This window comes from Rhinolophus sinicus, linkage group LG03 (assembly GCF_036562045.2).
Source record: "Rhinolophus sinicus isolate RSC01 linkage group LG03, ASM3656204v1, whole genome shotgun sequence".
Lineage (NCBI taxonomy): Eukaryota > Metazoa > Chordata > Mammalia > Chiroptera > Rhinolophidae > Rhinolophus > Rhinolophus sinicus.
Window position 1 is genome coordinate 171962000 of NC_133753.1, and position 14517 is coordinate 171976516.

Sequence of the window (14517 nt, forward strand, 5' to 3'; positions counted from 1 at the left end):
CTCCTGAGCTGGAGGGGGTCCCGAATGGGGGTGCCCACTATTCAAGGCAAAAGGCTTTTACTTTTATACTTTCCCCTGCCTGCTTGGGAAAGGGGACTGGAACCTTCTAATAGAATTCATCTGTTAGGTTTGTCCTGTTTGCTTATCCTGAAAGGATTAACGAAGCAACCCTTTCCTATTTTATCAGATCTGCTCCTTTGTCTGGCCAGAAGGGATTTGAGATTATCTGTTAAACCTTAAGGCGTATTCTCATGTCTGTCCTGGAGTGAAGGAGACATTCCAGGACCTGGAGTTTCAGGATATGGCTGCTTTTTTGTTTATTCCGCCAGGGACTCCCTGTCTACCTAGCAACCATACTAACTACCCTGTCTCATTCCTGCATGGAACCAAGGGTGTTGAAGGAAAAAAATGGAATTGGTTGTTGATTTCCTTAATTCCTGTCCATGTATACGTTTGTTTTTTATAAAATTAGGGCCATATTGTATATGTATTTTTTCATTACACAAAACATTAAGAATGTTTTTGCAGGTCACTAAATACTCCCCACTAAAGGATATTTCAGTAGTTATACTCAAATTTATATTAATAGCTCCCTGTTGTTGGACTTTTAGGTTGTTTTCCATCTTTCACTATTATTAATAATGCGTTAGTAAGTACCTTTATTTCTGTGCATGTCTACTTTTCTTTGACAAAATTTCCACAAGTGGATTTTTTTGGGTGTGTACTTGTTCATCAACATTTTACAAAGTTTTGATAACTATTGCTAAATAGTTTTCTAGGAAAGTAATTTCAGTTATATCCCCACCGTGATATATAAAAGTATCATTTTGAACCATTTTTGATAAGATGAATATCATACTTAAATTTTTTTGATAATTTGCTAAAAATGCTGTCCTATGGTTTAATTTGCATATCTTTGCTGAGAGTGGATGTTGAAATATTTATTGGCTGTTTGTATTTCTTTTGTGATTATATGTGTTATAAGTATTACTATAGGTATTTTAATGGGAATGTCTCTACTATTTCATTCCCAGGTGTTTTTAGATCTCCCACTTAGATGAGGAGCTGTATAAGAGGGAAGAAGTGCAGGGTTGTGGCTGATGTATGCTGTGGAGCTAAGCTCTCTGGGTTTGAACCCAGCTTCCTGGGGCATCTTCCACTGTGGGCAAGAACTTGATTGGCTATAGCTAGTAGACTAGAAAAGGAAGAGCATCTTGAGCCTGCAGCAGTAACCCAGTTATGGAAGTAAAGATAGGTAAGACTCTCAAAGAGAAGGTAACCATGACTGACAGCTATACCTGCAGAATCCATTCCTAAAATAAGGTGTGAGTCAAGCGCTCTGTTGATTCACTGTTTTGAGACAGCTTTCTAAAACTTATGGTTATGATTTTCTACAATATCATCTCCTTGCAAATAGGGACATAGATTCTGTTGAAAAGAGAAGGGAGGAAAGGGCCAGAGGGCATTTCTAACATAATATAATGGTTTTGGATTCCTTACCTATGATATTCTCTCCTGAAAGGTTATTGAATAATAAGGCACAGTATGACTGACATCAATAGTGGGGATGCTCTTTTACAAAATTGTTTTATTGCAAAAAAGGAGAAAGATGCCATTTACTAATTTTGCTTTCTCCTTTCGTTTAACTAATAACTTTTGCCTACGTATCGATTTATTCCATGCTGGTGTTAATAATTTGGGATTTTAAAGTCACTCCTATTAAAATAATAGTGGCTTTCCTCACTCCTTTCAGAGACCTTGTCAAAAAGTGTTATTTTTTCCATCTCAAATATAGATCTAGTCTACAAATACTGAAGTGATAATTAGGGCTTGTGCAAGATTGTTTCATTTTAAAAATCAGCTGGCTTTTTTTTTTTGGAGTTACTCTAAATCTTTCTTGTTCAAAGATATACCTTAAGAAAGGAAAGCATTTTAAAGTCATGGCTTACATAAATGATTTAAGGAAGAAATGTGTGAGAGGAAAAATGATAAACGTTACTCATTGACCTCTTTTGTGTTACCATTTAGTTATATTTCTTATAAACACATTTCTGCATGTATAGTTATTGTAGTTCGAGCCCATAGCATATGACAGCCTCCTAAAATTAGAATATATTCAAATGTCCCAGTGGCCTTTTTACTAGGCCCCTAGAAAATCCAGGTACACAACCAACAATTAATAAAAGTGAGAGACTGTAATTGCCTAGCTGTTAAAAATTTCTTTCTGGAGGGAAGCCACAGTAATCAAAAGAAGCTGCCCTAGCAGCATTAGTTAAGGTGAACTCTCTTGTGAGTTTTTTGAAGTATGAAGGAAATCACATTTCTTTTTTGTTCATGGTAGCTGTTGCTATTTCTGATAGCTTTTCCAAAATTAGGTTCCTCGTTCCGCAAAATAAAAATTTCAAACTTCCTTCTGCCTCTCTGCTTCCTGTGTGCCCTGAATCCTTTCACAGGTACCATCTCTTCACATTCTCCAATTGATCACATCCTTCCCTGACTCGAGGGCCTTGACCTTGTCATTCCTGCTTCCTGGAATGCCCTCCCTGCTCTTCTTGCATGGGTCATTTTCTGCTTCTCAGTGGAGCTTTCCCTCCATTATAGCATTTATTACCAGGTTGTATTGTGATTGGCTGTTTACCTATCTCCTCCATTAGACTGAGCACCTCGTGGGACCTTGTTCTTCTTATCTTTGTATCCCCAGGACCTGGCACAATGCCTGGCACATAATAGATGCTCAATAAATGATGTGGGAATCACAGAACCAGCAGTTTTAAAATATAAGCATCATTTTGCAGGCTTAGAAATGTTCTGACCATTCTAGTTGATTGACATCATTATCCTGCCGTAGTGTAAGGAAGCAAGAAATGCTTTATGCTCAGTGGTTGCTCCTGACAGCCGTGTATTTGAGGCCTTAGTCAGGCCCTGCCTTGAAAGACTAGATAATCTGCCACCAGCTGTTCTGTAATTCCCTTCCTTGTTACTGTGACTACCATCCTCTGACTTCTGTAGGATCATTTTATCTTAAGGTGTGCCTTTTAATGCTGTCTGGAATAGATAGTGTGTCTCATTCAATAGACTTCTATTATTCAGCTAAAGCAGAGCAAGCCATACGGCCCGTTAGCTAGTTATGCAGAGTTATAATAAACTGGCCTTGTATATGCAGCCTGATTAGTCAGGAGAGATTTGGCATAGCAAATACACAAATGCAGAGGGGTATTGAAGATATACTAAGTGGCATGGAATTAAAATCATGTGTTGTGTTTACCAAAGTACATTCAGTAAGAGGGTATTGATCTCGTGTTCAACAACCGAAAATAATTAGAAAGATACGTTAATGTGCGTAGTTTAAAGTCTTGTTATAAAACATTCAGGAACTAATGTAGACTTACAACATGTGAAGGGTGGAAAGAATATTAGGCATCATTTAAAATTAAACTTCCACATTTTAGAGATGAAACGGTTCACAAAAGAACACAGTACTAGATGCTATTAGAGCTAAAACCAGAATCTACATCTTCTGACCCCAAGTCTAGTTCTCTGTATCATGCTCTGTTGTCTCCTTATTTTTCAGCGTGGGAGAAATCAGTGAAATACATGGCATTAGAATCATATGGACAAAAGTCACTCTCTTAGAAAGTTTTGGCATCAATAAATTGCTGTTTTCTATCAACCGTAGCCACTTTTCTTTAATAGGCAAATAATGTCTAAAAGATCAGGGTGTTTCTTTTAATTGTCGTTCGGTGGGTTTCAGTTGCTCTGAATGATGGCCTCAGAGTTAGGACTGGCCCTGCTTTCCTAATGATGACAGGAGGCTGAAATTCAGCCTGTTGGAGAAAACGGGAACCAAGTGATTTTAGCCTTAAAACTGATTGCGTGTCTGCTGTTTACACGAAGGAAAGAGCCATTTGATCTCAATGTTAAAATCACAGCTGAGAATATGATGATTATGTTTGAATTTCTTTAGGACTTAAAGGACTAGTTTGGGAAATTGGAGGACAGAGAGTGGAAAGAAGAGATTTTTTTTGAAGTTTATGTATTTTTGCATTTTATGCCTACCTTACACTAAAGCAGGGAAAACAAACAGCATTTAAAATTTTTAATGAAATAAATAGGATTAGGATTCTGCTTTGCTTGCTACTTTTAAAGATGAAATGAAAAAGAAAACTCTTGTTCTATTGCACATGCAAAATGATTTTAAATTTAGGAATTATTGACTCATTCATAAACGGAATTGGAGTCACAATCACTGTTAGATTAAGCAGCCATTATCTGTGTCCTGGGAATGTTAGTTTAACCCAGTTCTCCTTTGCGGTTTACGTGTTAAAATACTGTAAAATACTGTTATAAAAAGTTCCAAGGATAATTAAAAGTTCCAAGGATGATTAAAAGCCCCAAATTGAAGGAAACAGTCTTAAAGAGTAACCCTTTAAAGTTTTAGTTGGCATTACTAATAAGCAGTTTTTCCGTGTCTGTAAAACCCAGCACATACTTTCTTTTTCTCCCTGTTTCTTCATAACTTTCTTCATTGAAAAATGTTCCAGTTTAATTCTGTTAGTTATCTCATGTCTCCCTGTTTTTCTCAGGGTATGTGATAATAGCATAATTTTTTTTCTTGCTATTATAGATAAGACTGGGGTTTTGAATGAACATGTTAGAATTATTTTAATTCATTTTAATTATGTCTCTGGATTTGCTGCAGCTCAAATAAAATTTCCTTTTAGGAAAAAGAGATGACACATAAAATTGTATATTTATAATACTGCCTAAATGTTATTAAATTACATACTTAATGAAGATTGGCATTTTTGGTCAAATAAAAAGTGTTAGCAAAATACCAGCATGGACTGACTGTTTGGACATGGTATTAGGGTCAGTGGAAATGAAAATACTACTTATCATAAGCTGCTTTTTAAATTTGTTTAAAAAACCCAGTTCTCCCACGTTACAAATCTATCGGGTCCATGAAGTGAGTAATATTTCTACTTTTTTTTAAATAATATGCCCTACTGATTTTGCTGCTAGTCATAGTTTTAATAAATGGAGTTATTTTATGTAAAGCTTTTCTTCTAAAGAATTCAAACTGATTCCTCCATTTTCCTTCTCATTTCATGTTTTTAAGGGAGGAAGGACTGTTTTTGTTTTGTAAGGAGGAATATTTAGTTGAAGATGATTGTCATCAACTCTGAGGTTAGATAGCAAGTAGAGAAAGGAAGATTCTTTCGTCCTTTTTTGAGGTATCTATTGCATTATAGTCTTTGTTGCTGGTGGTTAGCTAAACCCTTTGATTTCCTTTTTCAAAAAAGTTATTAAACAAAGCATTATTTTACAATATTAACTTTGATCCCTGGTGTATTTCATTCAGTTAACATGGGCCTGTTTTATCTTCCTAACCAGTAGAGACCATTTTATATCTTCATTGCATCAGCTGTTCTCTTTGGCCTTGTATCATTCTCCAATTTGACAAATGAGCAGTTTAATTTTTACCCATTTTGTTCCAGGGATGATATTTATAAGGTACAGACAATATACAAGACAACATAATTAAAAGCAGGGCTATAAAAAGAAAGACAAGCAGTGGTAAGGCTGTAAAATAGACCTAGGATTGGACTAAAAAATTATACTGTAATGACAAACATGAGTGAGCCACTAGATGCCAAATGAACATTAAAGTACTCATTTATAGATTTGATAATACATATAATTTTTTTAATTAAAAATGTTTTTTAATTAAAAAAAATTATATTGGGGGACAGTGTGTTTCTCCAGGGCCCATCAGCTCCAAGTCGTTTTCCTTCAGTCTAGTTGTGGAGGGTGCAGCTCAGCTGCAAGTCTAGTCGCCATTTTCAATCTTTAGTTGCAGGGGGCACAGCCCACCATCCCATGTGAGAATTGAACAGGCAACCTTGTTGTTGAGAGCTTGCACTCTAACCAGCTGAGCCATCCAGCCGCCCCTTCCGCAACTCAGTGGCAGCTCATTGTCTTCAATCCAGTTGTGGAGGACACAGCTCACTGGTCCACGTGGGAATTGAACCGGCAACACTGTTGTTCAGAACTCGCGCTCTACCCAACTGAGCCATGGGTCACCCTGACAGTACATATAATTTAAAGGAAACTAATGAGCAGGTGAAGCATAACTATTCTCTCTATTAAAACTAGACAGAATTTTATCTTAGGCACCCTGTTTTAACTGCAAGAAAGAACTCACTTGATGGCAAGAAAGAGAAACTGACTTTGTAACTGTGATATAAAGACACTGGTTTGCTCCAGGGTCATACTGTTCTTGGAGCATTAAAAGAGCAGGTGGAATCCTTGAATACTGTCTTTCTCACCTAAACTTTTGGTAAATACTTGGGGGTCAGGAGCCTGAGATTGTCTTCTCTCATAGAAATGGGACTGCATCAGTTCACAATTGTCCAGTTGCACCCAGACCCCTGCCCTTAACCATAGCAAGTCTGATGTGTTCCCTGTCCTCATTTAAGGTCTTGGTAATCATGTCGAGCAGGGTAGAACCAAAGACGTGAAACCATTAGAACAGGGGTCTAGCTGAGGCTGGCGATGGGAGTGGGAGGATGTGTATGGACCAATCCCCTGAAATCTCATGAAGGATTTTACAGATAAAGCAGTTTTTTGTGTGTGAATAGTCTATAGCTTTCATTAGATTCTTAAAGAAGTAGGTGTTCCTTCAAAGCTAAAAAACACAGCATTAGAGACTTCTAAGGCTTTGTCAAACATCAGATACTTTGGTGGTTTTTCAAGTAATTATTAACTATCTGTACATCACCGGAGGCTCCCTGTCTGTATTCTTCATTGCTGTATCTATGGTAGTAAGTGCTTCATTCATATTTGTTGATTGGAATCCAAGTCACATTTTCCCCCTATGTCTATAAAACTCTTGTGTGAGGGTGTTGGTCAGGTGCTTTGTGAAATCACTGCTTTTTTCCTGGCCTGCTGGTGTGGTAGCCTGATCTGCAAAGTAATGAAGTTCATTTGGTATGGCTTGTACCAGTGTCTAACAATATTCTTTTCTCTGTTTATGACATTACAATCTGTTTAAGAACCATTTAAAAATACTGTTGTGAATGAAGCCCCATTTTGAAAAGGAGTATATCTGCCTCTCTCCTCTGTTGCCATCTCTGCCCTTTTTCACTTGACTGTAATTCTGTGACTGTATATCTTTAGGCTCTTTGAGAATCCTGGGCTATAATTTTCATGGGTCTACAGCCTGCAATTAGTTCAGAGAATCTGGGTATCTCTTCTTGGAATTCAATTCCTCCTTAGCCATATCAGGTCTGCCCATTCCTTCTCCCTGATGGGAAAGTCAGGAGCAAAATGAAATCAAATTGCTCTGCTTTTTTCTGTCATCTCTCTCAAGCAGTGGTGATCATTTCTGGATTCTCCATCAGCAAAAACAACAAAATCACCCCCAAACCCCTCTTTCATCATCTTTAGCATTTTGGAACCAACTCATCTCATTCCAATATTGTGCCTTTAACGTACCTCTTAAGGTTTCATGTGACTCCCATTTGTCTTAGGTCATTCGTGTCTCTCTTTTTACGGGCCTTTTTAAAATACAGGGAAACACATACCGTGTTTCCCCGAAAATAAGACCTAGCCGGACAATCAGCTCTAATGCGTCTTTTGGAGCAAAAATTAATATAAGACCCGGTATTAATATAATATAAGTCTGGATCTAATCTAATCTAATCTAATAATACCTGGTCTTATTTTAATATAAGGCTGGGTAATATTATATAATACAATACCAGGTCTTATATTAATTTTTGCTCCAAAAGATGCATTAGAGCTGATTGTCTGGCTAGGTCTTATTTTTGGGGAAGCACGGTAGCTATCCATGTTATTCTTTTCATCATCAAGATGATCTGTCTTCATTTTGTTGCAATGGGGGTTTGAGAACCTGATAAGCCCATTTGTCATTTAGAGTGTCTGACCAATTGATTCTGCTTATTTTTTCCTCTCAACTTTTTGAAATCTGCTTTTCTTCAAAGACCAAGATACATTTCTATGTATGTCCAGGATTCAGTTCCTGATCTGTTGCAAATTCTAATTTTACAGTCACTTTCACTCAGGGTTTCCATCATTTCTACTTTACCAAGCAGTTTATCCTCATTGGTTAGAAGTCCAGAATCATGGTTTCTCACTGTCTCATTCTGAAAGATAGAACTTGTCAGCAGGCAATATAGAATTTATTAGCAGAATATGTTGAACAGAAGATGTTCAAATAATTGGCATCTCCTGATATCACTATCTTATTTCTGAGCCAATTTTGTCATTTCTATACAAATATGTCATCTATATCTTTAATTTGGTGAGCACTCTGATTATATGGCCATTACTGTGATAGTCTTTCTTCTTTTAAACTCACTTTAAATATACTTCACCGTATTTTATCGCTAAGTCTGTGGCTACCCAGGCATGTGCATATTTTCTTGACATAACATGTTCTTTTGTCAGCTTATTTTCACTGGATATAGCAGACTGTTGGCAGGCGATCCAATCAACCAGGTTTCAATAATGATTGCGATCATAATTACTGCCGTTTTTAAGGTTGCAGATTCTTTAATAGCCACTCATCTTTTCAGTGTTTGCACAGTTCTATGTACAGTTCTATGGAGACATCTAAGACCATATGTGTCTGTTCCAAGCCCTTAGAGCTTTCATGCCGTTTTATCCTATATTTTTGTACTAGTCATGTCATGCCTTAGTATGAAGCTTAAGAGAGGGAGGGAGACCAGTTAGGAAGCTGCTCTTGCTCCTTTGGGTTAATTAACAAACTTTTTTTCCTCTTTTGGATTTTGGGGAACGATGCCCCCTTCGTGCTGACCTCCCTTTTTCTCAATATTTTCTCTTCATCTCACCCATTCTCTGGGTTAAATTAACATCCACAGCACCTCTGCATCTAACTTGTAACCTTTTCTGTTATTACTCATTGCCCGGCCTCTTCCATTTTTCCAGTCTTCCGCTTTTGCTAATTTGGGGTTACGATTCCAGACAATATTGCTTGTGGTTGCCTGCTTTCTTATTTCTTGGCAAAAGAAGAATGTTCATCCTAAAGCTTTTTGAAAGTTAAAATGACTCGCGGAAAAACATACGAACGTGATCCCTCCTTCCTTCCCTACCTTCCATCACAGCCCTCACTTTGCATCATGCAGTGAGGTTTGCAGGTGTACAGCTTTTCCACTAACGATCTTCAGGGTTGGGCCCATTTTTGTGGCTATAACAGATTGAGGTTGTCATCAAACATAAAAAATAAAGTCAAGGCCTGGCCTCTCAGGTAAGTCTGATCCCTTACCTGAGATATAAATAATGTTTGCCAAGTAAAAACAAAAACATTGTCCCCCAAGGATGAATTCTTATCCTTCTGCAAGCTTTAAAATAAAACTTTTCAGAATTATAAAGTTGGAAGAGTGCAGGGCAAAGAAAGCAACGTTTAAAAACAAAGTTCAAATCAACAATAATTAACATTTCCTAGCTTTTATTTTCCTGTTAATGACTGAAGACAAGTACTTATTAGAGAAGCTTCAAGTGTCTGGATTTTTAGACGTAGCAGATGGTGCTACATAAGAACTTTGCAAAATGCCAGGGAGAAGTCTGGGGAGGAAGGATTCGTAAGCTACCTTTCCTCCATCGTGATCTTGTCTGAGGACACTTGACATACCCATTGCTTGGCACTGAGGTTTGTTCTGTGTTCTTTATTCTCTAACCACTTGTGATTTTAGGAGGTGCATTTCCGCCATCATTATTGAGTGCTTTTATGAGCTTTTATTTTTACTTTTTCCATAACAAGCTCATTTTATTCATCTTTTTCTTTTCAAATTTCTTTGATCTCATGTTATTGCCTGATCTCACTAAACTTTCCCCCTCACACTGGTTCTTTCTCAACGTCACACAAAACCAGCGTGGAAGACTTCAATCCTTTCAGGAGCTAGCATTAAGATAGTCACTGTGTGAGGGATATAAATGATAAATGTCTAACCATTACATTGTTTTGTGCACCTGAAACTAAAAAAAAGAAAAAAAAAGAAGATAGTCCTGCCTCTTCAGTTTCTTTAAAACTCTTTTCACAAATTGTCTGAAAACGTGTTTTCTTCTTTTGGTTTGTACTTCAACTATTTTCTTCCTTTGGTATTAACTCTGTTAACCAACTCTGAGAAAGCTTTGATTTTTTGTATAGAAATTTTCAGTATTGTTAAGTGTTGATATTGTTTTGACAATTGCTACACATGCATTTTCTGTATTATGGAAATCATCATATTAGGATGACAAAGCATGGGACTAATTATGTTTAACCAGATTCTTGCTTTTCATCAGAGTTGTTTACCAGGACATGTTCTTTCACTCTATTTGTTATGAAAGTCATGATGTAATTGCCCTTAGTGAAGTATTTAGTCTTAATTTGGTGTTTTTTTGGTAGCAACTTTGTTTGGTAGAACCAGAAGAAAATAGTGATTGGTTACCATTGGCATTTCAGGTTTAAAGTGAGAAGTATTTCTTTTTTGTTTTTTTCTTTTCCTTTCCATTATAGTTCTTGCCCCTGCTGACGAGTAAAGGCAGGGAGACCAATTAGGAAGCTGCTGCAATAATTCAAGCAAGAGAAATGAGGGCCTGAACTTATGGAACAGCATTAGACATGGAGAATAATTCACATTGTTATCTTGAAAAATGTAGACAAAAGGGTTTTCTTAGTTTATTTCATAATGTTGTAAGTACTTACAGTGTTAAGAAACTACAGTTTTTCTTAGAGTCTGTATTTTCTTTCTGACATATTCTCTTTGGTACGCGTCTAACTAATTAAGGAATTTATCACATCCTCCACTTCTGTATTTTCTAGTTTTGTTAACTACTTACGTGGTGTCTATTGCATCTTTAAAAAAAAATAACATTGTGGGTTTCCTTGATTATAAAAATAGAAGGGAAACAAAAATAACTTGTACTGTCACCCAGAGATAATAATTATGAGCATTTCAGTGTATTTTCTTTCAGTTTTTGGTAGGTATAGAAATAATGGTTTAAGCCAAAGAGCTTATCTGTAAATATATATTTATACAAAATCTTGCATTTTTATGAAACATTAAACTATGAGATATCATTAAATATTATGAGGCCATAATATTGATTCATTATGTGGATGCACTATAAATATTTTACCATTATCCTATTATTAACCATTTGGGTTGTTTCCAACCTATTAATATTTTAACAAATGCTGTGGTTAATATTTTCATGAATAATAAGTCTCTATTAATAAGTCTCTATATTTATCCTCAGGATAATGGATTGATATATGAACAAATATTTAAAGTCAAGGACTTCTTTGGAGGGTTGAATTGAATAAGCGTAAAGATGTGAATGAGCCGTAGTGACTGAAAGTTCCATCCCGTTGAAGAGGTAGCAATAGTGCTTAGGTGCTCTGCACACCTTACGTCCACCTCCTCTTTACCTGGTCACCAACTTGGGTAGGAAATACCAGAGCGTAGAGAGGTTTGGAGGGGAAAATACAGAGTACAGTGATGGGAAGTCCCCTTGTCTCCCCCCACCCCGACTCATTCTCATTCTCAGGTATTTACCTGAGTATACAACTCTACCCACTATCTCTGCTTAGATGCCCACATGTTTTCTAACTTTTCCTTGGCGTTTTTGTTAGATTTGGTCAAGATCCTTCTTTTTGTCAAAGAAGACAGCTTTTGTCTACCTTGTTCTATTCCTTTTCAACTATTTGGGAGCAGTGCACAGTAACTAAAATGACTCTTGTAATCCCTGGTATTCTTTGATTGTAGGACGACCGTGGTGTGGGTATGCACACTAGAATAGCATAAGGAGAACTACGTCACCTCAAAAACTTCTGGAGAGTTCAGTTATTAGTTTAGGAGACCAGTGTAATACAACTCTCCTTATACACTTAGTACATTTAAGCAAATAGCTATTTGCTTCAGATATGGCATTTATTAAATTAAGCACTCTAATCTTCAAGATAACATTTTTTTTTCATGGCACCAGAAAGATAATTCTTTGATAAGAACAACATTGTCCTTAGTTTTTCTTGATCCGTTTTATTCTGATTTTTTTTTATGTTGATGTATGTAAAAAAAAATGACTTTTTTCTTTTTTGTATAAATTCTAAAACAGCTGACTAACTTGAGACATTTCACATTGCTATAAAATGTCCTTTTACTCTGTGAATGACTTGAATTCTAATTACATTGAGTATTTCTAGTTATGAGTTAATATTTCCTTTTTGAAATTTTCATATTGAAATTAATAATTTATCTTTAAGTAAAATTGTTTCAGTGGTTGCAGTTCTATCATGATCCTAGGATGCTAACAACAGGAATAATGAAAAACTTACAAATATCTATATTTAAAAAGCTCTTCAATTGACCAAGCAGATGTTGTTACAGATTATTGTCTTTGATATGATAAATTTCCCATTAATTTTTAAAATCTGGTCTTAAGGGATGTGCTTTCAAGTATGCATAGTTGAACTGCAATTTGTGAAAGTTCAAGCAGCTGTACTGAGAAACGATTTGACAAATTTGTAACTGAGGCTGTTTTAGGCAAACACTAAGTTCTGGAGATTTTGTTCTGCATTTCATGTTCAGACACATGCATTTGAATTTCTTCCTTTTTGTGGGTCCAGAACATATAATACACATTACACCCCCACACACAATAAACATATTCTCTCTTTTATATATGTATATGTGTATTTTTTTTTACATTATGTATCCAACCTAAGTTGGAGGTGAAGGTGTATATACTTCACTTTTTAAATAAAAATTTTCAGTTTAAGCTTTCACTATTTAATTTTTAATTTTTTTCTCTTTGTCTAGGTTGAAGAAATTGTGGATATTGGATCTTTTGCCCCAGAAGACATCCATATTCCTAAGATTTATGTACATCGTCTTATAAAGGGAGAAAAATACGAGAAAAGAATTGAGGTAATTGACTTAGCTTCTTTGTCGATATTTGTGGATCTGATTCTCAGAGATATGTGTCCCTGAGACCATTCCAGATGATAGGTAATTAGAGCTGAACAGGAAGTCTTGCTTTGGATCTTAGGAGCTTCTCATGTGTCTGTTGTGAAGGGGCATGAGCATCTGTGCATCGTCCAACCCCAAAGTGCCTTGTGTTTACAAGGTGTATATCACCAAGTTATGTGATTCTGTAGGTATTGTTTCCAAGATTTTGTAATTGTCCTAATTTATGAGGCATAGTTTTGCATCCACCCTGTTCAATAGGGTAGAGAAGGCTAATTGGGTCTATGGTGGCTTTACCCCTGCTGGACTCTTAATGTTTGATTGTTCAGAAATGTTTACCTGTCTTGAAGTTGCTTTGCACTTTATAGAGTCCAGAAAGAACATCGTTTCCCATTAGCATTAGGCATTAGGCTCTAGGCAGCTGGTGGGAATGAAATTGTGTTAAGGAGTGGCTTCTAGGAGCATTGTAGGTATTTCAGGTATACTCAGAGCATGAAGAACGATCAGCTGGGCCAGAATTGATAGCAATATTCATAAGTGTCTAGAGATCAATCACAAATAGGAATAGCAGGAAATCAGAGATACCCTGTACCCTGCAGACATCACACAGAAAGACATTGTGTAATCTAAAACTAATGTCAGCGGCTAGGGAAAAAGGATGGGACATTTAAAAACAGGAACCAAATTCTGTCAAGGAGATTTCCCAATGGAAATACTTTCTTGGCTGGTTTCTGGATATTTCTGTGATCCCTGTGATGCACTTGTAGCAAAATCAGTCTAGACTCTCCAGGTGAAAACAGGCAATGGAGAGCAACACCACCTGGTAAACACATTCTGACATCCCTGCAAAAACTGAGTCCCAAGGTCTATTTCTTTTTTCTAAGTTCCTGCTCAGTCCCTGAGCATCTGAGGAGAATTTAGTTGCAGGAGTCTTAAGAGGTAGCAGTGGTAGCAGTCAGCGTGACAGTAGCAGAGGGGTTATTTGCTTCAAAGAGACAGAACTGGTATATCTTCCTCTTCAAATAAAATATGACCTCTTTCATTTACTTTCTAAAGAGTTATTTTTGTTATGTCAAATGTCTTCCATGTTTTTATTTTTTTTTAAACTCTGTTATATTGCAGATTCGCCTCATAGTAGTAACGGGAAAGAGTTACATTTTTCCAAAGTAAAATTTTATGCTTTAACAGTGATAACATCCAAGGCATACCTCAACCATGAGTAATTTATTTCTATTTATTTTAAAGCGTTTATCAATCCGGAAAGAGGGAGATGTAAAAACCAAATCTGGTAAACCTGGAGATAATGTGAGGGAACGTATCATCAGACGGGCAGCTCTTGAATTTGAGGATGGCATGTATGGTAGGTATCCTTTATCTTTGTGGAACTGGGAGACGACATAGCCCTCACTGTTTCCATATTCATCAGGCTACTAGGCCTCCTGCATAGTGATTCTTGTCTAGTCCATTGTAACTTTTGAAGCAGTTGATCAATTTTTACAAAATAGGCATATAACCTAAAGAT

At 36.5% G+C, this 14517-nt stretch overlaps 1 protein-coding gene across 1 annotated transcript in view; it reads left to right on the top strand.

Moving 5' to 3' along the window:
* The window catches only part of OXCT1 (3-oxoacid CoA-transferase 1), a 115654-nt gene that overhangs the window by 44369 nt on the left and 56768 nt on the right, over positions 1-14517 (top strand). The window contains exons 8-9 of the mRNA XM_019748541.2: positions 12849-12956; positions 14241-14355. Coding sequence (XP_019604100.2) covers positions 12849-12956; positions 14241-14355 — 223 coding nt within the window. The remainder of the gene's footprint in view (positions 1-12848; positions 12957-14240; positions 14356-14517) is intronic.